The sequence below is a fragment of the Rhinolophus hipposideros genome (assembly GCF_964194185.1).
Source record: "Rhinolophus hipposideros genome assembly, chromosome: 9".
In the NCBI taxonomy this organism is placed as follows: domain Eukaryota; kingdom Metazoa; phylum Chordata; class Mammalia; order Chiroptera; family Rhinolophidae; genus Rhinolophus; species Rhinolophus hipposideros.
This window is the reverse complement of record NC_138055.1, coordinates 4,526,740-4,549,821: the sequence shown is the minus strand read 5'-3', so window position 1 is coordinate 4,549,821 and position 23,082 is coordinate 4,526,740. Positions and strand designations below refer to the sequence as shown.

The window sequence follows — 23,082 nt, the reverse complement described above, 5'->3', positions numbered from 1 at the left end:
TTGTTTATCTCCAGAAGCCCCTGCATGTTGCGTCTGCTCATTTCTTACTTTATCCCCGTCTCACTCCAGGTGCCCCCTTCGGAGGAATGACACTCAGGCCTCATTTCTGCAGGGCGTGCCCCTCCCCCCTCAGAGCCAGCACCTCCCCAGCTCAATCGTCACCTCCTGGGGGTAGCCTGGCTCTCCAGGGGGTCTCAGAGATCCAGCTATATATTGGTCCTACTCTCGGGCATCAGAAAAGGCTTTTCTGAAAGAATGGACACTGACGCTGAGACCTGAAGACTAAGTAGGAGTACGCCCGTGGGCGAGGAGGTGAAGGGAACAGCATTTTAGGAAGCGGAAACAGCACATGCAAAGGCCTCAGGTGGAAAGTAGCTTCAGAGAAGCGGAATGAATAGAAGATACGTGTATGGAAAAGGAGAGTCTAAGGAACCGGCCCAGTTGGCTGAGGAGGCTGAGAAGTCCTACAGTCGGCCGTTGCCAGCTGGAGAGCTGCTGGGGTAGTTCACTCCAAGTCCAAAGGCCTGCGACCCAGGGGAGCCATGGTTTAAGGCCAAGTCGGAGGGCAGAGAGGATGCGGTGAGGCAGGAAGAAGGGGGCTTTTTCTTGTGTTCAGGTCCTTCACTGACTGGATGGTACTCCCCCACTGGGGTCTGCCTATTCCTGTCTGCTGCTTTCTGGCTCTGTCTATGTATAAAGACACCTCCTATATCTATCTATGTATCTATGTAGGAGATACTGGGTCTCTGTATCTTATTGGTTCTGATTCTCTGTCCTTCCCAGTCTTCAAGGGGTTAAGACTAGAGCTTTCTAGAAAGGGGCGTATCTTCTGCATCTCATCTTCTGTAGTTCGTTCTCTTGTTGGAGAAAATAAGTAAATAAGTCGCACCTTTTTTGGGCTTCAATAATAATTTTAAAAAACCCAGATGATTGCCATGGATGACGCCATCAGTCACCACATAGCAGAGCCAAACGTGCAGGAAGGGAAACTGGGTCTGGTGCTGGGATGTTCCCTGGTGGTCGCAAGAGCAGGGACAAATGAGCCAGCTCTGGCGCTGCTAGAAGTCGGGGAGGTGACGGGTCTGAGAGAGCACGTGGCCGCTCTTCTGGGCTCCCACAATTTCCCCTTGAGCTTACCCTGCTCCTGTCTTGTGACAAAGCCAGAGCAGGCTGAAGGGTTAGGCGACTGAAATACATTTTAAGAAAAATTGATCCAAAAGGATTCTAAAACTAGATGATTGATTTGAAAAGTTTCTTGGGGGACCCTACTCTTTACTCCTAACAGACTCCCCAGCTGACCACCTTGTGAGCTTTGGAAACTCTGAAAAATCTTTATTTTGCAATAAAGGTAGAAAAAATGCAACAGTTCTTTAAAAATCAGTGATGACATTTTTAAAATAAACTTTCTGTTTTATAGTTTAAGATTTACAGAAAAATTTTGAAAATAGTGCAGAAAGTTCCTATATACCCAGTTTCCCCTGTTGTTTCATATATTACATTAGTCTGGGTACATTTGTTATAATGAATGAACCAATATTGCACTTTATTATTAACTGAAGTCTGTCTCTTACTCAGATGTCCTCAGTTTTTTTTCCTCTTTGCATGTTTACATACTTTATTTTTAAATTTTTTTTCTGAACAATTTGAGAAGCGGTTAAAGACATAACGCCCCACTATCCCTTAATGCTTTAGGATGCATTTCCTAAAAACAAGGACATTCTCCAACATAACTATAGTACAAACGTTGATACAGTGTTACCATCTAACCCACAAACAACATTCACATTTGACCATCTGTCCCAACAATATCCTCTATGGGTCTACAATCCCATCCAGGATTATGCCTACATTGAATTGTCACATCCCTTTAATTTGCAATGATTCCTCAGCCTTTCCTTACCTTTGACATTTGCAGACAGTACTTCCAGTTATTGTGTAGAACGTTTCTTAATTTGGGTATGTCTGATATTGCCTTATAATTGGCTCTTGGTGATGCATTTTTGGCAGGGCTACCACAGAGTAATGCTTTGCTCTTCTCAGTGTATCATCTCAGAGTACGTGATGTCCCATTACTGGTGCCTGTCCTCAGTTTTTAACCTACTGTCCTTTTCTGGTCCAGGATCCCACATTACATTTACTCATCATGTCGCTTTAGGCTCTGGGCTGTGACAGTTTGTCAGACTTTCCTTGTTTTTGATGACCTTGGCAGTGTTGAGGAAGACCGGTCAGGTATTTTATAGAATGTCCCTCTACTGGAGTTTGTCTGGTGTTTTTCTCACTGAAACATGAGCGTATTTATGGAGTTCTGTGTGTGGGGAGGGAGACCACAGAGTCAAGTGTCATCTCCTGGCATCGTATCAGGGGACACACTGTCAACATGCCCGATCCCTGCTGATGTTGACCTTGATCACCTGGCTGAGGTGTGTTTGTCAGGCAGTTTTCATAAAAAATATTGTTTGAAAAGAAAAACTTGGATGAATTAGGAAGGGTGTGTATATCCTTTAGAGATTTAAGCCTGATCAAATCGTGATGTTTCTCCTAAATGTGTATGTGAAAAAACAAGCTTGCATTCTGTGTGAATGAAATGGAAATGCAAAGATAATGGAAAAGAAGCAGAACTATCTGAACTGCAAGCAGAGCTGAGAGGCTTGGTAAACGCCGGGAATAAAAGTGGCTCTTTTATCAACTTTGCCTCCAATCTTGACGACTCCCAGACAGCACTGCTGGTGCCTGTGGGAGCCTGGGATGGTTCTGGAAGACCAGAGTGATGGGACTGGAGTTAATGATTCTCTCACAAGTTCCCGACTGCCTCATGGGGATGTGAATAATGCTTTTCTGAAATGAATAAGGTACAAATTGACAAATAGGCAAAAGGCTTCAGGACAAAGAATGTTCCAGGTTCTGTATAGGTGCCCATGTTGAAAATCCAGCAACAACTGTAAACTTCTACTAGCACCAGTCGTCTCTGAGGGGCCCTGCTCTCGAGTTTAAACTTCTACTGAAAACAGTCCTCTCAAATATTCTGCATCAATACTTCTAAATAATTGGTAGCAAAATTACCGTGTTTCCCCAAAAATAAGACCTAGCCAGACCATCAGCTCTAATGCGTCTTTTGGAGCAAAAATGGTCTTATGTTAAAATAAGACCGGGTCTTATATGATATGATATGATATGATATAATATAAAATAATATAATACCGGGTCTTATATTAATTTTTGCTCCAAAAGACACATTAGAGCTGATGGTCCAACTAGGTCTTATTTTTTGGGAAACATGGTAGAGATCAAGCATTTTAAAAACGTTTTTATTTCTCCAAGGAAAACAACTATTCTTACATTAAAATCTGCAATAGTGGTCAAGAATTTGTTAAAAATGCAGAAAGTTGCCAGGAAACATGATTCTTTTGTGGATGTTTTTTAACCATTTAAAAATAGAGAAATCCTCCTCAGCTCTTGGCTGGTACAGAACAGGCTGGATTTGTCCCGTGAGTGTTGTTTGCTGATCCCCGAGGTTTGTTAATGTGGATGGAGCCCAGAGACTGGTCCTTAGAGCAGGGATGTGAAGATGGGCTGTCAGCATCGGTGATTAAACCTTATCCCTGCTCTTCACTTGTGACAACGTATGGGAAAAATACGACAATTATTATTCTGTGTGTGTGTGTGTGTGTGTGTGTGTGTGTGTGTTTCATCTTCTGTCCCCCAGAATATAAGCAGGCACTGATACATTTGTTGAATGAAGGAATGAGTGAATGTAAAAGTAAATGCCGTTAACACTCAGTTGCTACCCAGTGCGCTAACCTGTGACAGAAGTACTTCTGGGGAATGGAGAGACGCCAAGGAGGAAATGACCAGCAGGGCCTGGGAGGGAGTCAGGTCAGAGGAGTGGCCTGGAACGGGGTCCCCAGGGCAAGAGGATGCCTTCCAGCCAGGCAAGGCCTGGGCGGTTTGCAGGTGGCTTGTTTGGGGCAACTGTGCATTGGTGTGGGGTGGGGGCAGGCGGCGGGAGGAAAAGTTGAGGAGTTTAAAGGAGACCAGGGACCTCGTCCACCAGGCTAAGGAGAGACCGGCGGGCCTTGGGAAGCCCTGGAAACACTAGTCAGGGAAGGCTGTGATCAGATTCGGATGTTCCTGGTTGTTAGATCCTTGCTTTGATCCGGGTAAGAGATAGTGGGGCATGAAGTCAGGCTACGGAGGACAGGATAGAGAGAGGAAGCACAGCGCTCAGGAAGACACCCCAGGAGATGTGCCAGGTCGAGGGGACCCCCGGGAGGACCCGCCCTGGACGGCTGAACAGAAGAGGCCATGCCCTCTCTTGGAGGGAGAGGCCACTGCCGGGAGCCCACAGCTGTGTTAGAGATGAGTGGTGTGAGTGTCCTGGGCCCGCCATGCTAAAGCACCACACCTGGGTGGCTGAAACAACAGGAATTTATTCTCTCATCGTTCTGGAGGCTGGACGTCCAGAATCAAGGTGTTGGCAGGGCCGTGCTGTCTGGAGGTTCTTGGCTTTCTCAGCTTCCCACGGTTATATTGGACTAAGGCTCATCCTAATGTCTCATCTTAACTACCTCCAAATAAGACCCTATTTCCTAATACGGTCCCATTCCCAAGGACGGGGTAGGGGGTGGAGCGATAGGGCTTCAACATAGGTTCTTGGGGAAACAATTCAACCCGTAACAGGCAGTCCCTATGGAACACACCGCAGCGGGAAGGACTGAGCCGTGACCGCTGGACTGGCCCAAGGTCGGGCATGAGTGGCCTCAGCGAGCACAGCGGCAGCCCGGGATGGACGAGTGAAGGGGGAGGCAGAGAACAGAAGTTCTTTCAGGACAGGCATCAGGAGGCGGGGAGAAGAGGCGGAGGGAGGCGTCAGGATGGGAGAGACCTCGGCCTGTCCTTCAGAGCCCCATTCTGGTGACAGTGGTTCTTTTACTGAAATGAGAAGCTGCATTTGAAATGGAGACCCTTACAGGTCGGTGGAAGGGAGGACCGCCAGCCTCTCACAATGGACCCTCTGTGCCCTTTTTGCACAGATGGCCCAGGGCACCTCGGCCCTGTCCCACCACCGGCTCCGACCAGGTATCCCTTTCATAAAAAGGGGAAGGGGTGCATGAATTTTAAAAATTATTTGAAACAAGTAGTTAGATAATTTAAAAATACATTGTGAATGCCACAGAGCTCTGGGGCACAGGTGCGGTCACTTGGGTTTGCACTGTGTTGTTTCGATGGCAGGATTGGAGCTGTGCGGCTCTTTAATACAGCGGACGCTTTAAAGTGGAGTTTCCTTAGCATCACAAACTTCCACATTTCTGAGGAAACAAGTGGTATCCCTGGCCGGCAACTTCTTATCCCCAGAAACCCCTGGTGACACTTTACTAGAAGAGTAGCCAAAAGCCAAAAGCCAGGGGCTCTACCTGGGGTGGGGTGCAGAAGAAATGCAGGCTCAGACCCCACCCAGCCCCCTTCTCCAGGACCTGCACTTTCTCAAGCCCCCAGGTGACCTGTGTGCATTAAAGATTGAGAAGCTGGGTCCCTTCAGCCCCCTCCTCTCGTGGTCATCACCCACAGGCACGCCCCTTCTTTCCTCCACCAGAAAGCGAGCGATAGTAAAGCCTTGTTTCCGAATATTCCCTTGTTTCGTGCCACGCCTTCTGTCTCCAATTATTCTCTGACACTATATCTGTCACCTGAGCAAATGTATGAGAAGGAGCCACACGCGTCTTTCATTTGCCTCCGTCTATGAAAAGCTTGTCTGTGGGGGTGCCACCATAACCCCAAATGGCCATAGGAACCTTCTGTAGTTGTTACCAGCAACGTGCTGTCATCAGTCGTTGGCATTCAGCCGTTCAGCCGGTGAACACTGACTGAGCTCTTAGCTCGTGCGAGCCTCTATTTGGGGTACAAAGGCGTTGTCTGTCTTGTGGGGAGCACAGACAAATCCACTGATAGAAGGGCCACGGTGGGGTCGGCTGGGTGCTGGGGACGCTGGAGGAGGGGAAGCCGGCTTTGTCAAGGGAGGATGGGGGCAGGGCTGATCTTCACCCCTCCTTCTAGAGGCCAGTTTCTCTCCTGGGCTTGCAGTTTAGTGGGAAGCCAGCTCCCCAGGCTTTGGCTCCAGGGCTGGAGGCTAAGAGCTCTGTGAATTTCTTCCCCTCTGGGGTGCTGGCAGCAGCCATCTTTTACTCTCTTTGTCCCAAGCTGGCTCTCTAGTTAACCCTTTGCTGCCTCTATTTCTTCCCTGTTTATCCATCTTGCTTTCCTGTTACTTCTCCATCTGAAAGTCTCAACATCTTCTCCCACATCCGAAGGCAGTACTTTCCAGTGTATTAAACTACCTGTAGATTCAGGGCTGATTTACTTTGGGTCTTAGACACAAGCTTTTTAAAAGAAAATGTATACAGTTTCCCATTTCAACCATTTTTGAGTGTCCAGGCCAGTGGCATGAAGCCCATTCGCGTTGTTGTGCCGCCATCACCACCCTCCATCTCCAGAGCTCTTTTCATCTTGCAAAACGGAAACTCTACCCATTGAACCCTGACTGCCCCTCCCCTCCCCCAGCCCCTGGCTTTCTCTCTGTCTCTATGAATGTGACTCCTCTGGGGACCTCATGTGAGTGGAGTCACACAGTATTTGTCCTTTTGTGACTGGCCTAGCGCACTTAGCATGACGTCCTCAGAGTGCATCTATGTTGTCGCATGTCAGAATCTCACATAGACACATACGTGCTGACCACACTTTGTGTTCCCATTCATCTGTCCGGTGGCCTGAGGGGGGCTTCTGCCTCTCGAGACAGGATTTGTGACTCATCAATATTTACTGAACATGGACTATGTACAGGGAAGGCATAATGCTTCTAGGAAAAAAGCCTCATTTTGTATTTTTCTTTCGGAATACAAGGAAAGTACAGCATGTAGCTGTATAGATGTGTTTTCAGTTGCAGTCCACTTCGGTTGACTGTTAGAGCCCCGCAGACTGGCCACCCTGAGGGCACCCTACGCTGTGTCTGCCGTGGTGGCGTCTGGAAACAAACTCAGCTTCAGAGTTCTTTCTAATAAATATTTAAATAGCACTGGTAATTGAACAGTCTTTGAAGCCTTGCATTTTGCTGATTTCCTTGCAAAATTAGAAATTTCGACAGTGGGCAGATGATGGACTATATAGAGTTGAGCTTCACATTTTAAATGCTCCTGGTTTAAGAGCATACCGTGCCTACAGCTGCCGAGCCTTGGAATCTTTATCAGTAATGAACCGCAGAGGGCGTGGGAGGCGGATAACCACGGAGCGTGTTTTCATGTACGAGTTGTGAACCCGAACGGCCCACACTCGTCTCACTGATCTGAGACTGCGTTTTCCATGTGTGACTGTGCCCGGCCTGGGTATCCGTGTTCCCGATGAGAATGTATTCTGTTTTGTTCTGAATTCAGTCGTCTTTGTTCTACATAAGCATCAAGGTGTTTTTTTGTTTGTTTGTTTGTTTATTTTTGTGCTAACAAATAGGAAGGCAGATTTCCAATCAGCCGTTTCCCCTTGACAAAGTGTGTGAAAGCTGGTCTTCTGTAAAGGCTTATATCTGTGTACAATGTAGGTATGTAAAGTGCATGTATGTACACACACGTCTGGATATGGGTTTTTTCAAATTGTTAATTGCATTCCCTTGACAACGTGTGCTGAGGCCTGGGGTCACGCCGCACACAGAGACTGACTCTCAGCGTTTGTGGAAGGAATGAGTACGTGAGTAGGCAAAGTGGACGGCACCCCTTGCTTTTCTGCTGAACACATCGCGGGGGGGCACACAGGGGGCAGGAAGCTCCACCCTTTCTAGGTCGTGGTCCCTTGTGCCGCTGGACTCTGCTAGGACTTTTGTCATCACATTTAAGTGGCCCCATTTTCTAAAAGACAGCCACGCTGCAGTATACTCCTACCTTTGTGTAGGAGCGCAGAAAGTTTTAAAGACTAAATTACAGCATAAGGGGGCTCGTCACTGACCCACTTTTGGAAGTGCGCTGTTCATATTTCGAATGCAAGGAAAGACTTTGTATACTCCATACTCCCTTGGGGTTCAAAATAACAGGCTCTGAATCACTGTCATCTTTTATACACTGACTTGTCGTGGTGCCATCCTCATTACCATTATTAGGGTTTTTAGGCAAAAATGCGCAGTAAGTGAAGTTCAGGTGTGGCACCGTCTGCTCCCAAATCCGGCCCAATGCCTGGTTTTGTTTGGCCTATAAGCTAAGAATGAGTTTCCGTTCTAAATGTTTTGAAGACAAATACCCAGAGAAGACTATTTTGTGATCTGTAAAAGTGATAGGAAATGCACACTTCTGAGTGCAGAAAGAAGGTCTTATCGAAACACACCACACTTGTCTGCTCACATCTTGCCTGTGACTGCTTGCCTGCTGTCACAGCAAAGCTGAGTGGTTGGGACAGGCTGTAGGGCCCGCAGTTGGAAATTTCACTGTCTGGCCCCTTCCAGACCCCTGCCTAGACCACTGGCCCCAGCGGTGTTCTTCTTGACTGTGGCGGCCGCGTCTCCACCTCCATCCAGCAGCCTGGAGAAGCTCCCTGTCCCAGAGTGCCACCTTCATGGTTATCCCCTCCCCCAAAGCACAGTTCTCACTTCCTCACTGCTCCCGAATTAGGCGGAAGGAGGAAAGCAAAACCTTTCATTTTGCAGGCAGGTGACACCTATATGGCAAATGAATGGTGAAAGAAATTCAGACTAAGGTTTGTGAATGTCTAATAGGCCTGGCCTTTGTTTTTCCACCCTCGTAAGAGGTGCTGGCATTTTTCAAGGAGTTTGCTCTCTAAACCCACCGTCTTTTAGGGGGCTTTCCCAATTTCCCTGCATAGGAGACTAGAATCAATAACCCCGTGCCAACCTTTCACCCATTCCTCATGTATAAAATATGTAGGGGAACAAAATGCCTGTGTGGTTTAATTTGCCTACGATGCAAAAACAAAACTTGGAGGAATTGCTATTAAAGGCAAATCCAACTTCCCTTGTCTCAAAGTTTGCTGTTTCCACAAGGCTGTGGAGCATTGTTGTCAGTCAGAGATTCCTGTTTGGCTCACATGCGGTATGGGGGGGCGGGGCGGGGAGAGGGAGTGCTACCACCACAGCTTTAAAATTCCAGGCAAGTTTGGTCATCTTTTCATGCTCCTAGCGTTCCCCGCGAAAATCACAGGTTACTTACTCTCTAGCCAGATCACTGAATTAGCAAACTGATTAAATAACACCGTTGAAAGGGCTGCTTTGGTTGCTATGATTAGAGTCTGCTTGAAAATGCTGCCCCAAAGTGCAGCAAGACTCATCGAAAGTATCGCCTGGGGCAAATAAGGCAATTGCTCTATCACTGAATCAATTAAGGATTTCCATCATTTTTCTCTACACACTCATAAAATTGCTAGGAGGTTTGAAAATGAGCCTCGAAGAACACATTTCAGTCCTAGTATTCCCTCAAATGAGAGCCCTCTCCTCTCCCTAAATGCTAACAGCTCTTTTTAGTTTTTTGAAAGATACCACTTCTTTTTTGTTATATGAAAGGGGCATAAAGGAAAGCATGCAGTCGTCAAAACTCTCTTTATGTGCTTACCGAGCTGCCATAGTTCCCTAAGAGACACGTTAGTAAGGAATGGAATCCAAAGCGGGTGCGGTAAAGACCTCAAATTATTCTGCCTTGGGGTGTCCTTTATTTACTTCCTTTCTCCCAAGACTTATGAAGGTTTAAGTGCTGTGCAGTGAAACGCAGAACCCCTCCATGTATAGTGCGGGGTCGTTTTTCCAGGTACATACACCTGTGGGCCTACCTCCCAGACCAGGATATGTGGAGCATTTGTACCACCCTGGGTTACCTCTCCCCCAAGGATGACCGCTCTCAACATAGAAAAGAGGCCACCTGTTCTTGAACTTCAAATAATGGAGCCACGCAGTGTGTACTCTTGAGTCTGGCTTCTTTCACTCCACGTTTTTGAGATCCATCCACGCTGCCCTTTTTGCTTACGCAATAGCATTCCTCTGTCTGAATATACTCGGTGCTTTATCCACTCTCCTGACTCACTACTTTGAAGGCTGCTTGGTTTGCTTCAGCTGAAGTGTTCGGACAAATTACACCCGTTTCTATTGTGCAGTGCCTGTCCATTTACGGGGAAGACATAAGAATGACCGAAACCGAGCCCAGCCCTGGGCCTGGAATACACACATGCTTGTGACCTGTTTGTTCCTCATCCTTAACTAAGCTTAGAAGGAACTGGCCTCTGTGGAAGCCACAGTTCAAAAGCAAATCCAATGGTTTTCTTTAAGAAGGGCAGCTGCATGTAATCTGATTTTCATAATTATTCTCCGAATGTAAAGTGTGTGCGGGGTAGATGTGGGTAGCCGGCTGAGAAGTGGGAGACCGTGTTGATGGGAACCAGCACGAAGATCATATTTCTGCTTCTCGTTAAATTCTCTTTTTTTAATGAAAACCCAACACTTTCCACACTTCAAGTGAATATTTATGTTTACTGCTCTGTAAAACAATTTGGAAAATCGTTTTAGTTAGATGACTACCCCAGAGAGAATGCTGTGTGAATCTCCCAGGAGCCAGGCCAGGAAGGAGGGAGGTTTGGGGATTCAGAGCATTGTTCCTCCTTCTTCTAAGCCCGAAAGAAATGCAAATCAATCCACAGCCATCAAGACCATTCTTGATTGTCATCTGCAGCGCACACAAGACAAAAGAAAAACCCATTACCACTAACACAATAACAAAACACTTCCAACTTGCATTTTAACCAGAAATCATCCCATTCCACATTTCAAGAGGTTCAAGAAAAACGGAGCGAGGGAATGTGTTGCTGAGACTGTGAAGGTCAGCTCTCAGCCCCGGGTAGGGAACCATCAAGAACTTTACCCAGAAGGAGCTGCTTTGCATGAAATTTCTTGGTAATAAGGACCACGCTTGCATTTAAAATATGATTGTTTTGATACAAGTGATGTCTACAAAATTCCAGGTGCCCTGCTATCAGGCAAGGCCCAGGTCAGTTCCTCTTACAACTCAGAATTTCTTGGTTGTAGAGAGTAGACAGGGCGTGGGTGTCTACTTCCAGAGAAATTCTTTCATGGTGTAATGACTTTTCTAAAAGTAGGATTCCACCATCTCTGCAGTGTTCCAATTAGCAGTTGCCAAATGAAAATTGTAAATTCTGCGCATCCACTGGGAAACTGGACCCACTGATGAAATATTCAAACAATTATTCAGTGGGCACCAACTGCGGGCACAGAACTACACCTGGGTGGGCTTACGGGTCCCTGTGGCCCAGGGGTGAGGCTCTATTCCATTTATTTCCAAGGGCTGCATTTCTGCTCACTCTCTCCTGGTCACAGGCTCTCATGTGGGGTATGTAGGTGTGCCAAGGGCAGTGGGAGGGGTGGGGGGGGGTCTGTGGGCCTCCCCAAACAGTAAACAACATCTTGTGTGTGTGTTTCTCGAGAGTAGACTGTCTGACCCATGCGTCAGGTTCTCAAAGGGCCTAGAGACTCCCTGCCCTGTATCTGTCCCAACAGCATTTGGAGAGCACTGTCCTGTGCCAGGATCCCACTGGGATCTCAATAACCAAATTCACAAGCTTTTTGCCTTTCGTTAGTGACACCCCAAATCGGGCCAGGTGAAGCCTCAGAAACCTCTGAGCTTTCACTGTCTCTAACCCCAGCCTCCAATTGTTGTCCAAATGTTGTAGTTTATAGCCGTGAAAGTTCCTTCTTACCTGTCCCTCCCCTCTGCCACTGCCACCGCCTCTGTACGGGGGTGGGGGGTGGGGTGGGAAGGTGGGGGGGGCACCAGCTCTGGCCAGGCCTGTGTCAGCAGCTTCCTAACTGGTCTCTGGCTGGGAGTTTTGCCTCCGTTCAGTCCATCCTCTGCAGCAATCCTGTGTCAGGCCTCTGCTCACACGCTTTCAGTGGCCCAGGGTCCCCGCAAAGGGTCACTGATCTCATTTCCTTCAGGCCCTCACCCTGTCCACTGTAGGCAGCTGACTTTCCCGTCCTGCTGCCTTCACATCCCCTGGGTACGTGGGTCTTTGCATCTACTCCCCCTCCCTTCTGCCTGCTGAGTCTTCTCTCCCTGGTCAAGCCTCCTTGCCAACACCTCCCCCCACCCCCCACCTCCTGCCCCATTCTCTTCCTCCTGCCCCCACCCCCCCTTGCTGGGTTCCTAACTGCGTGACTCCTGTGACCTGTCACTGCGGCTGAGCACGTTCTCCTAGATTACCAACTCCGTGGGGGGCAGGGGGGAAAGGCTCTGCCCTTGTCGCCTATGGAGCCCCCACACCTGTGGAGCCCCCACGGGGGGACAGGGCCTGGCACCCACTTGTCCTACATCAATGGTGGCTGAAAGGAACTGAAGGAGTTACAGTGTGCTGTGAGGCTCAGTCAGCACAGAGCGAGACGGAAAAACCACCTCACCCCCATGTGCAGACCCAGGCTCCCCACCCTTGACAGTCAGCCCTCCGCTGATAGCCCCTATCTGTGGGCGAGTGACCGCACCCGTCTTCCCAGGCCCAGCAAGAAACAGCATTAACACTCCCCACTCCTTCAAGTCTGCGGCTCCTTCTATCGATGAGGGTCTCCCGAATTGTTCTCTTCCCACCTAAGTCACTATGGGCCTGGGAACTGGTCTCTCTGCCTTACTCCTGCACCCACTGTCCACACATAAGTCAACTTTGTGGACCCAAATGGGATCATGTCACCTCACCTCTTAAAACCTTTCCTCAGCTTCCAGTACTTGCCAGGCCTGGGCTGCCCTCTTCTCCCCTCTCCTCTCCCTAGGGCCTGACACTGTCCCCTCTCGTCCTACTTTTCCTTAGGCCTGAATACCTGGCCCTGTTGTACTGCCAGCGCTGTTTCCTGGGGCTTCATGTCACCTCTTCAGCGGACAGTCAATCCCCTGCTCCCCTAGGACAGGGTTAGGAGTTCACTGAGGATGCCTACCCCCCAGCACAGCTCATCAGACTTGAAGTTTCTTAAGGGACAGTTCACAAGGGTTCCCCCAGCCTCAGGGCTGGTTCTAGGTAGAACCTCAGCAAGTGAAAGGACCTATTTGTGTGGTTATTTGATGCCCGCGGGCGGCGTGATGGCCGTGGATGTCGCACTCCCCACTGGAGCCAGTCGGCATAAGCAGAGCCCGCCAAACTCAGGGCTCAAGTATAGAACAAAAGGATACAGGATGAGCCCCAGGGGTCTGTCCCAGCCGCAGCCTTCAGAGCTGCATGGCCCTTCACTTAGACAGTGAGAGTGACGTGCAGCGTGCGAACGGCCTGCGGCTCGCGGGCAGCCGCCGGCTGGAAGCGGTGACCACAGAGCCCAAGACCCGGCCGACCTCGGGCGGCGGGAGCTGCAGGGGCGGGGCGGGAGCCAGCGTTGGGGCCGCGCCCTCCGGCCACTCCCCGGGGCGATAGGGCGGCGGGGCGGCCACCAGGCGGCTCCCCCAAGCGCTGCGCCCGCCCCCGGCCGCCGGTGTCCCCCGCGGCCCATGTCCTCCGCGCCGCAGCTGCGCTCGTCTCCCCTACGATCCCCCAAGATGAAGAAGGACGAGTCCTTCCTGGGCAAGTTGGGCGGCACGCTGGCGAGAAAGAAGAAGGCCAGGGAGGGTGAGTGCACCGGCCGCCGGCCGCGGGCCTCCAGCTGTGCCCGATCCCCGCCGGGACCACGCGTGCCCGCGCACGCGCCCCCGATCCCCGCCGGGACCACGCGTCCCCGCCCACGCGCCCCCGAGTCCCGCCGGGACCACGCGTGCCCTCGCGCGCGCCCCCGGTCCCCCTGCCGGGACCACGCGTGCCCGCGCACGCGCCCCCGATCCCCGCCGGGACCACGCGTGCCCGCGCACGCGCCCCCGAGTCCAGCCGGGACCACGCGTGCCCGCGCACGCGCCCCCGATCCCCGCCGGGACCACGCGTGCCCGCGCACGCGCCCCCGATCCCCGCCGGGACCACGCGTGCCCGCGCACGCGCCCCCGAGTCCCGCCGGGACCACGCGTGCCCGCGCACGCGCCCCCGATCCCCGCCGGGACCACGCGTGCCCGCGCACGCGCCCCCGAGTCCCGCCGGGACCACGCGTCCCCGCGCACGCGCCCCCGATCCCCGCCGGGACCACGCGTGCCCGCGCGCGCGCCCCCGAGTCCCGCCGGGACCACGCGTCCCCGCGCACGCGCCCCCGAGTCCCGCCCGTCCGCGTGGCGCGCAGCCGCGACCTTCGGGACAGGCCTTGACCCTCTGTCTCCCTCTTCCTCCTCCCGAGACATTTAAACACCGGTCGGGAAGCCGCCGCCAGCCAGGCCGCTCCTTCCCGCGGCGTTTCGTGGAGCCCTTCCTGGGCTCACGTGTCATTTAAACGCCCCGTGTCAGCTGCTTAGGGCAGGACACAGAGCAAATGTCAGGCGAGTCAGGCGCGCCCCGGCTACGCAGGACAGCCCGGCGCCCACCCCTGCTCCAGTCGCCATTTATTTAGCACCGTTCAAGGGTAGCACCGCCTGCAGGCCGGCTTTCTGTGGCCCTGCTGTGACCCGCCGATCCACGAGCAATCACTGCACACTGAACGCTGCCTGGGCTACAAGGCCCTTTGGTGTTCTTGGGGCAGCTGTCCTCCCTGCATGGCATTCGGCGCCTGCCCTGGAGGGGGAGGAAGGGACAGGGACGCAGAGCCGGCAGGCCAGAGGCTGGGGGTCCTGCGAGCAAGGACTACAGAGGGGCCCCCAGTGTTTTCTCCTGTGCCCACAGAAATGATTACAAAAAACTACCTTTCTCCTCTTACATTTAAAAACTTTTTTAGAGTTGCAAGGGATGTAACTTCTGGTGCCTTGTGTGTGTCTTTTAAATACACTGCTGTCCCCAGGGCTTCTCCCAGGGCTGAATTTCCCATTTGTTAAGGCAGGAGATTCTTCCCCTGAGGCAGATTCCGGAAGGGTGAGGGTGACTTGTGACTGAAAAGGCAGGTGGGGGAGGAGAAGCCCCAAGGCTGGCCTCAGGCAGATGGTAGCAGAGGAAGGACCCGGCAGGGAGGGGTATGAGTCTGACTCGTCCCCTAGGAAGTCTCCCTGTATCCCAGACATGTGTACCCACCCCTCTTAGTCGTCACCCCCCTTTACCGCCCCATGTATTCCTAGGGGTGCTTGTGACACCCTGCTTCTGGGGGATATGTGTACCCACATGCACTCCCCCCCACCCCGGGGATTTGAGGGGTCATGCATTTCCCACCAGGGATTCTTTTAATAAATTAGATTATTCAGTTCCTTGAGGGCAAGGCCTTGTCACCTTTAGGTGTCTCCTCCAGAGCAAATTGCCACTCCTCACTCAAGCCTCATGTTTAAGGACCCAAACTGGCCTGTATTAATCTCTATCAAATCATGGCTCCTCAATGAGATGATGAATGACAGTCACCTTCTTATCACTCCCGCTGCCTCTCTGATGTGTGTCCAACTTGCAGTCATCGTCACCCTCACCAAAAAGCATTTCAGTTTCTCTTTATGCCTGACAGCAATTCCAGCCATCAGCGACACGCCCTGTCCCGCTGCCCTCTGCAGGGCCTGCTGGGGGAACCTAGGGAGAAAAGATAGACTAGACTCCTGCTCTCCTGAATGGGGAGTCGGTCGGAAGAAACAGACCAGCGATACTGTAATAATAGGCGCCATGAAGGAAATGTGACCGCGCAGTCCCACAGAATGCCCAGGGAATGCCTCAAACAGGTCATGTTTGGGTTGGGGCCAGAAGGAACCAGGAAAGACATCTTTCACAGAATAGCAAGTAAGCAAAGTGTTCTGGATTATTACAGCTTTTTATAGGTGACATTTAGGCACTTGGAATAGAAAGAACACATGCCTCAAGTTAGGGATTGGTCCCAAGTTTCCAAGTGAAGTGCCTTGTGTCCTTGTTTTAATGAACTAGTGTGTGCCTGGCAAATTGAGGGCCAATCTGGTTTAATTTAAATGCACCAAAAATTCCCACAGTCGGAAGCATCTGGTGATGAATAAAATCGACATGGAAACAGCAGTAGGAAGCAGATGCTTGTGCTATTGCTGTTGTTGGTTTTGTGTGTGACTTAGCTGGGTCCCCTGCCTCACTTCTGCAGCCTGGGGTGCCTGGCCCTTAGCGGTCCCCCAGAGAAGTAGAAGGCTGCAGATACTAATTGGGCTCAGATGCAGGAATTGGGGGAGGGCTGGACTTGGAAGGGCTTAGTGGCTTCCGTCTGGTCTGGTCGGTGTGAAGACTGGGTAATGAGGTTCTGAATACTTGAGAGTTGCCGGGATTCCTGCAGGCCTATTGCCCTGGCACCTCACCCTCTGTGCCATTCAAGCATCTCATGAGCTGGAGCAGGTCCAGACTTTGGGGCCCTGTAGGATAGTGCTCGTTTGCCGACCACAGAACTATCAGAAAGAGGGTGCTTACAGGTTTGCTGGGCGCTGCCAGTTGCACAGTGGGTTTCATTTCCTCCTTTGTTAGAAAGTTGACCGTGAGTTCAGGAGCGTGGGTGGAGGTAAGGGTCGGGGACCTCCCTTACAGGGAGTTGCCAAGAAGTTAGAGATTCAGGGGAACCTGAAGCATTCGACTCCGCCCAGGCTGACAGAGCTTGTGACTGTGGCGAGGCCCAGGGTGGTGTGTTGGAGTGAACACCCTGCTCTCTTCCAGGGGGGCTCATTTTAGGGAAGGGCTGCCCTGAGATTTAGAGGAACCGATGTGGGACGTGGCTATGGATGAATTCACGGTGTGATTAAGTCCCATGTTCCAGGGAGGGAGCCACGTCATGTCATACGGGGGCCCGATTCAGAAAACGGAAGCGTGACTAACTGTGGGCATTGGGAAAACGGGAAAGGAACACTTGAAACGTGAAACAAAACAACCCCCGAAGCTCTCCATAGAAGGCCCAGGGACTTTCAGAGCAACTCATTAAAAGCCTGTTTGGTTTCACGGGGGCTCAGTAGAGCAGGCGCAGAAGAAAGGTTCCCCCTGCGAGGTCCCCTTTGTGACCACGGATGAGAGCCTCCAAAGGTCCAGCAGGCCAGGAGACAGGGTGAGGGGACAGCCCAGGGACGCACCAGCTGCTGTGCAACATGCTTAGAGGCAGAGGCCAGCTCTGGGGCCAGAGAGACCCTGGAGGGAAGGGGCCGGATAGAGTCCACTCCACCCATTTCCCACGAGAGGCCCCGATCTGTCTCCAGGTCCCTGCTGCTCTGCCCAGACACCAGTGAGCAGCGCCAGGCTGCTCAGAGCCGAAACCAGCAGAACCAAGCCTGAGGTTCTGTCCCACCTTTTTTTCCGAAGAGAGAAAGCATTAGGGAAGTTCTGGTCCCTGATTGACTTCCTGTTTTTGTAAATATACTTTTTAGAGCAGATTCAGGTTCACCTTCCCTAATGACTTAGGATGTGGAGCATTTCTTCGTGTGCCATCTGGGTATCTTTGGTGTAGTGTCTGTTCAGATCTTTGGCCCATTTTTTCAATTAAGGGTTTTGATTTCTTATTGTTGAGTTGTTAAGAGTTCCTGGTATATTTTGGATACAACTCCTTTATCGGATACGTCTTTGGCAAATATTTTCTCCTTGTCTGTGGCTTGTCTTCTGGTTCTCTTGACCCTGGCCGTCTTCTAAGCATTTGTTGCAGAAATAGAATGGAAATAAGTGAGCAAGATGTTGATTGAGACTTCGTGAACTAGATGTAAAGAAATCACTAGGTGGCAGCGACCTTGAACTGCAGGTTGAAAGTATTAAGTTTCTTTTGTGGATTTTAAACAACTTCCAGGAAAGAAGTCTTCAAGTCTGAAACCATCACCTGTTCACCCCAGTGGGTTCCTTCAGCTCACCCCATCTTTACAGTGATCAGCTATGTAGACGCTGTGTCGCCCCGAATACCGACCCACTGACACCCTGCTCTGTGATAAGAATGCCGGGGTACAGATGTTATGTGACCTAGGCCTGCAAGGTGGGGATTTTTACCTGCCTGGAAGTTACCTGCAAGGTAGGCATGTCCTAGTTTTATAGTTGAAGAGACAACGCTTTACTCAGTAGCTACTTCACGGTAGTTTAAATCAGTGGTTCTCAACTAGGGGTGATTCTGCCCCAGGGGACATTGGCAGTGTTTGTGGTCATGACTGGGGGTCGGGGTGCGACTGGCATCTAGTGGATGGAGGCCAGGAATGCTGGGAAACATCCTATAATGCACAGGATGGCCACACCCAAGGTGGAGTTAACCAGCCTTGAATGTCAGAAAATCATGCTGAGGTGGAGAAAACGTGTTTCCTGAGGTGTCTCAAGAACTCCAGGAGACGGCTGACCAGCCCTAAGTGTTGGGGAAGCTCTTCAGGACCCTCCATGGCCAGAATGGTCCCTCGTGAACCCACCCTGGGCCCAGCGTCTGGGTGCTCAGTTCAATTTCCTGAGGGAGAGAACCCACGTGGTCCACCCAGGCTGAGCATGCGTGACCGCAGGGCTGGGCCAGCCAGGTACAGTTTCCTGGTACGCGGGGGGCCTGGGGCGCAGATTCCCAGGGGAAGGAGAGGTCTGTGGCCCTTGGCAGACCCTTCTCTCCGGAGGTTGCTAATGCAAAGAAATAGAAAACTGTTTTGAAAGCTCGAAGGAAATGAAATTAAATCTTCCAAAATTGATTCAGGTGGGAGATAGGAAGAGGCAGATAAAAGCCCTCTCATTACCCGTCCCAGGACAGCAGAGGGAGAAGGTGCCCCGAGAGCTCGAAGGGCCTAAGGACACAGGTAAAGGAGTCTTTACCTGGTGCTTACCTAGTGGGCTGGGAGCTGTGGTGGGTGGTGACCACTTGTCCTCAGGAGCCTGGGGTCTGCTGTGGGGAGGGGGCTGCTAGGCGTGGTGATCGAGACCCAGGGTGGACCCACAGCTTCCAAGTTCCAGCTGGAGGAAGTGGTCCCCTGGTTGCATGTAAAGGATGGGCCGGAATTAGCTGGGGATGGGGGCATGGGACTCTCCACCAGTGGGCCTGGAGAAGATCCCAGCTAGTCCCTTTTGGGGGGAGTGCAGGAGGCTCCTAGCGGTCAGCTGTGGGCCAGCTGGAGCAGTCAGCGGGGCCCTGTCATCTCCAGCACCTGGGATCTGAAAACAGATTGGATGAGGCACACGCCCTCCTATCAGTCCCAGGGCTGAAGCACCTGGGTAGCAGGCAGTTTGCAGCCTGTTCAGGACTTTTGCATAGAGAACCGATCGGGATGGCAGAGACTTTGAAGTGATTTCCATGTCCTGTTCTGCAGCAGATCTCACCAGCTCCTCCACTTACCTTTAAAACTGAAAAGGGGATAGTATCCTTCCTTGTGGGAAGATATAGGAAAAGGATTAATAATGAGTTGGTCTCCTTTGGCCAGGGGCGGTAGAACGCTTGGAATTCTTCACATTTTCAGACACTCACGTGATCAAGTTGACCATCTACAGGACCCTTGGAGAGTGAACTAAGGGTCACGGTCACGGTCAGGGGACGCCTGACCTAGGTGTATCAGAAGGGTAAGAGAGTGGCTGGTAAGCAGTGGAGGGATGTAAGCAGGTGCGGGACTGGGGCCCTGTACCCAGTGGGTTCTAGAATGTTCTATGGGAAGAGAAGCCAGTGCAGCTCCTGTGTAGATCCATTGGGCCCGTGAGGTTCTCTGCAGACCCTGCCAACGAGTAGCAAAACAATTCCGCGTCCCTTTCTCCAAACACAAACACCCCATCTTTGAGCAGGGCTGCCTTGTACCCCTGGGGTAGGTCTTGGTACAGTCAGGTCACCTGCGACTCTGTCCAGCTCCCGTATTGCCACCTATTCCTCAGGAAGGTGGGTAGAAATCACTGCTCCGTGTTCCTCTTTCTGGCTGAGAGGAAGTGGCTTTCAACGGGGCTTGGTGTGGCTTTGTAAAGTTTCCTTTGATTATTATTCTGATTATAATCTTCAAATCCAGCGTTCCTCCTTGTTTGTTCCACCGTCATCCGGTGGAGCACAGGGGGCATTTATAAGAGAAACGCACGTAGGCATTTCAGCGTGTACTGCACTGGCCTTTTTTGGGGCGGCCTATTAAAGTCTCCGGGAAATTTTGCTTCAGTGGAGAACGGAAATGTGCTGCTGGGCCCAGCGGGCCAGCTTTGATGTGCCGAGGCGGCCTCTTTTAGGCGTAGTGAACTTTCTGTGGCTCTCCTGGCATCCTGGTTGCACCTGCGAGGTCCCCGAAGACTCAAGTCGCCTTGGCAACCTTACTCATTAGAAGAGCCCTGCTTTGAATTCCTGTCTCTGGTCCGTGGAGTTAATATTTATTGCACAGGCCGAAGTTGCTTAGCATGGCGCTCCCTGTACAGTCGTCAGGATAATGAAGGGACGTTGATCAGATGCAAGTGGGCGAGCGAGCGTCTGCCGAGAGTGGCCGTGGGCGCTCCGTGTGATTGATTCTTCCCGCTGTGGTTGGCCAAGGGCAGCGACCTTTACCTAGCTGTTGTTTTGTTTTCAGGCATGTGGTTTCATCACATATGAGACGCACCCTAAGAAAGTGTGTTTTCTCTGCATTAGCCATACACTTCACTCTTTAGGTTTCCGGTGATCGTTGCTCTACTCCCTAATGAGCATAGTTACTATTTATTATATTACCCAGAGGCTGAAAATGCTAGGAAGCCCAGGAGTACATTAGAAACATGTTGGCCCAGCGGTGTTTACCTACTTATCTGTACTAATTGCTGTTAGGGTAAGAGAACAGGAACACCGAATGCCATTCGTTCTAGAAGTTTTGGGAGGCTTTGGCATCCTTGAGGTCCGTCTTAGTGACACATGCTCAAATGAGAGACTGTCTTTGTGGTTATAAGACAAGATGGAATGAGCATCAGGTTCCGACATCCCTGTCTCGGGCTCACAGCCCCCAAGAAGTCTCGTGATCAGCTCCTGGCAGCCAGGGGAGTCCTTACATTTTCCATCTCCTCTGAGTGTCTGGGCCATGGGGACCTTTTTGGGGCTGTGTGTGTCACCCTCTGAGTTTAAAGCTTTGGGGCCTTACTTCCTCATTTGTGAGGTGGGGGAGTGTGGAGAGGATACCAGCTCTGTGTTTCCCAGCAGATGGGACCTCGCTGGTTCTCAGAAACGCCGTGTGTCCCCGTGGGAGGCCACTCACAGGGTGGTGGAGCAGGCCTGGCTCTGTGGGTCGGCTGCGTCATCTCCCTGAGCCTCTGTTGCTGACCCGGCCCCTGTGGCTCCTGATGCATTTGCCCATAGGGAATGTGAGGATGAAATGCGAGGGAGGCAGTGAGTGTTATCAGCAATGGAGTGCTCTGTGTTAGTTATTGAGAATGGGGACAAGTGAGGGTGCTGCCGTACGAGCCACACTCCAGAGCTGGTTAGGGGAAGCACAGCGGTGATAAGGCACTTTCCACCTAAGAACAAACTTAACTCGACCTATAATGATTGCCTGCGGCTGTGTTAAGAAGGATTCTGAGGCTGCATCTGAGCTCCGGGGAAGGAATGCTGGGACTAATCAGTCCAGCCTGCAGTGTACGTGTCAGGGTTAATTGCTGAGTGGGTGTCATCCCCAGAGTAGAAGCCACTTCCTGCTCTGGTCCTGTGGCGTTTCAACACCTCTCGCTGCTTTTTTTCTCATTGCGTTCCATGAAGCAGCTGGTTGGTGGTTGGTGACAATTAATTCCTTTAAAATATTTGCATTTGAGGAGTGCCGGAGTCATAGCTCCCCCGGCTCTGTGACCAGGAAGCACTACACACGCTTATCTGAGACATGTGCTGCAGAAAATGGCAAGTTCCCGGTGTTGGCAAAGGGCCAGGGGTTTCTGAGCTGGACGCAGAGTGTCTGGAGTGAGACACCGGCTCAGGAGGGCACCAGGAGGCATCCTCGCCCCCCTCGGCCCCCCGTGGCACGTGCCTGCCAGCCTCAGCTCTCGGAACGCTAGGCCAGCCCTGAGCAGTTTCTTCAGCTGGCATGTGGGTAGTCGAATGTGTGCTCGTTTAAGCCTGGGCATTTGAAATGACTGTTCTTGGTTTCTGGGTCTTTGAACCTTTGCTTGAGAGTCAGCCAGAGGCTGTCAGGGATACCGGTTCCCCAAGGAAGGCCATCCTAATAGTTTACTCCTCTTGTTTTAAAGTGTGACGCGTTTTCTCGTTGGAAAAATTGCAATTCCGGAAGGATCTCGATTTTACTCCAATGTTAAGTTATCAAACTGTTCAAGAGTGTACGAAGGGCTCTGCACTCCCAGCGTGGCTGGAATCTAACACTCCTGGAAGCAGCTATTGGGTTAGAAGGAACCACGGCCACCCTCACATTACAGCAGAGTCCGCCAGGACCTTCCAAGCGCCGCGTTAACTATGTGGACAGTCCTCAGAGCAGGCTGGGGAAAAGGGAACACCACACTCAAGGTGTTTGAAATGTATTATTGGTATAAATGGAATTTAAGAGACGTCTTCCCCAAAGCGTAATTCGAAGTGTCTTCGACCTTCTATTTTTTATTTTTGAAAATTAATATTGTCTTTCAAAGTAAAACCTGAACGCACCCACACTTGATATATACAAGCATCATAGAAAAACACCTGAGAAGAGGTAAAGGAAAAAGTTAAAAGAACTGTAGAAAAACCAGGCTGGAGTCTACAATCGTCACGCTCATGGCTGAGCCTTGCTGGGTACCTGTGATGCTCCACGTTCGAGGCTAAACATTCCACGTGTTGCCTCGCTTCATCCTCACACACAGCTCGGAAGTAGGTACTATATAGCTGTTCCCATTTTGCAGACGAGCAAACCGAGGCTCAGTGAGGGGAAGTCTCTTGCGGGAGGGTCACACGGCCAGCAGGTCAGACTTCCACCCTGGCAGTCTGGCACTGACTGGCCACCGGCCTCACTACACAGAAGGAGTGATTGAAATGCAAGAATCGTCCCTGCTGGCTCCTAGTAAAGCCAGGACGGTTGCTAGCATTGGAGGTGCCCACAGCCCGGTGGTAGGAAGGCGTGCTGAAGGAGACCAAGGGGATCCATTCTGTGCTGATCAGACTTGTAGGTGTTTCAGAAAGAAGACAGAACCCAGCGGCTTCGTGCTGCCCCTGGACCAGGCCCAGACCCTCGCTGGCCCTCATTGCCTGTCCAGCCCCCGGCC

The 23,082-nt window shown here is 51.4% G+C and overlaps 1 protein-coding gene across 2 annotated transcripts in view; it reads left to right on the top strand.

Moving 5' to 3' along the window:
• The first annotated feature begins 13,279 nt into the window (after positions 1-13,279).
• The window catches only part of PARVB (parvin beta), an 89,877-nt gene continuing 80,074 nt past the window's right edge, over positions 13,280-23,082 (top strand). Inside the window, exon 1 of one of the 2 annotated variants that reach the window (XM_081061392.1) lies at positions 13,280-13,623. In XM_081061392.1, coding sequence (XP_080917518.1) covers positions 13,506-13,623 — 118 coding nt within the window. In that variant the 5' untranslated portion in view covers positions 13,280-13,505. The remainder of the gene's footprint in view (positions 13,624-23,082) is intronic. The other variant, XM_081061390.1, reaches the window with a different exon arrangement.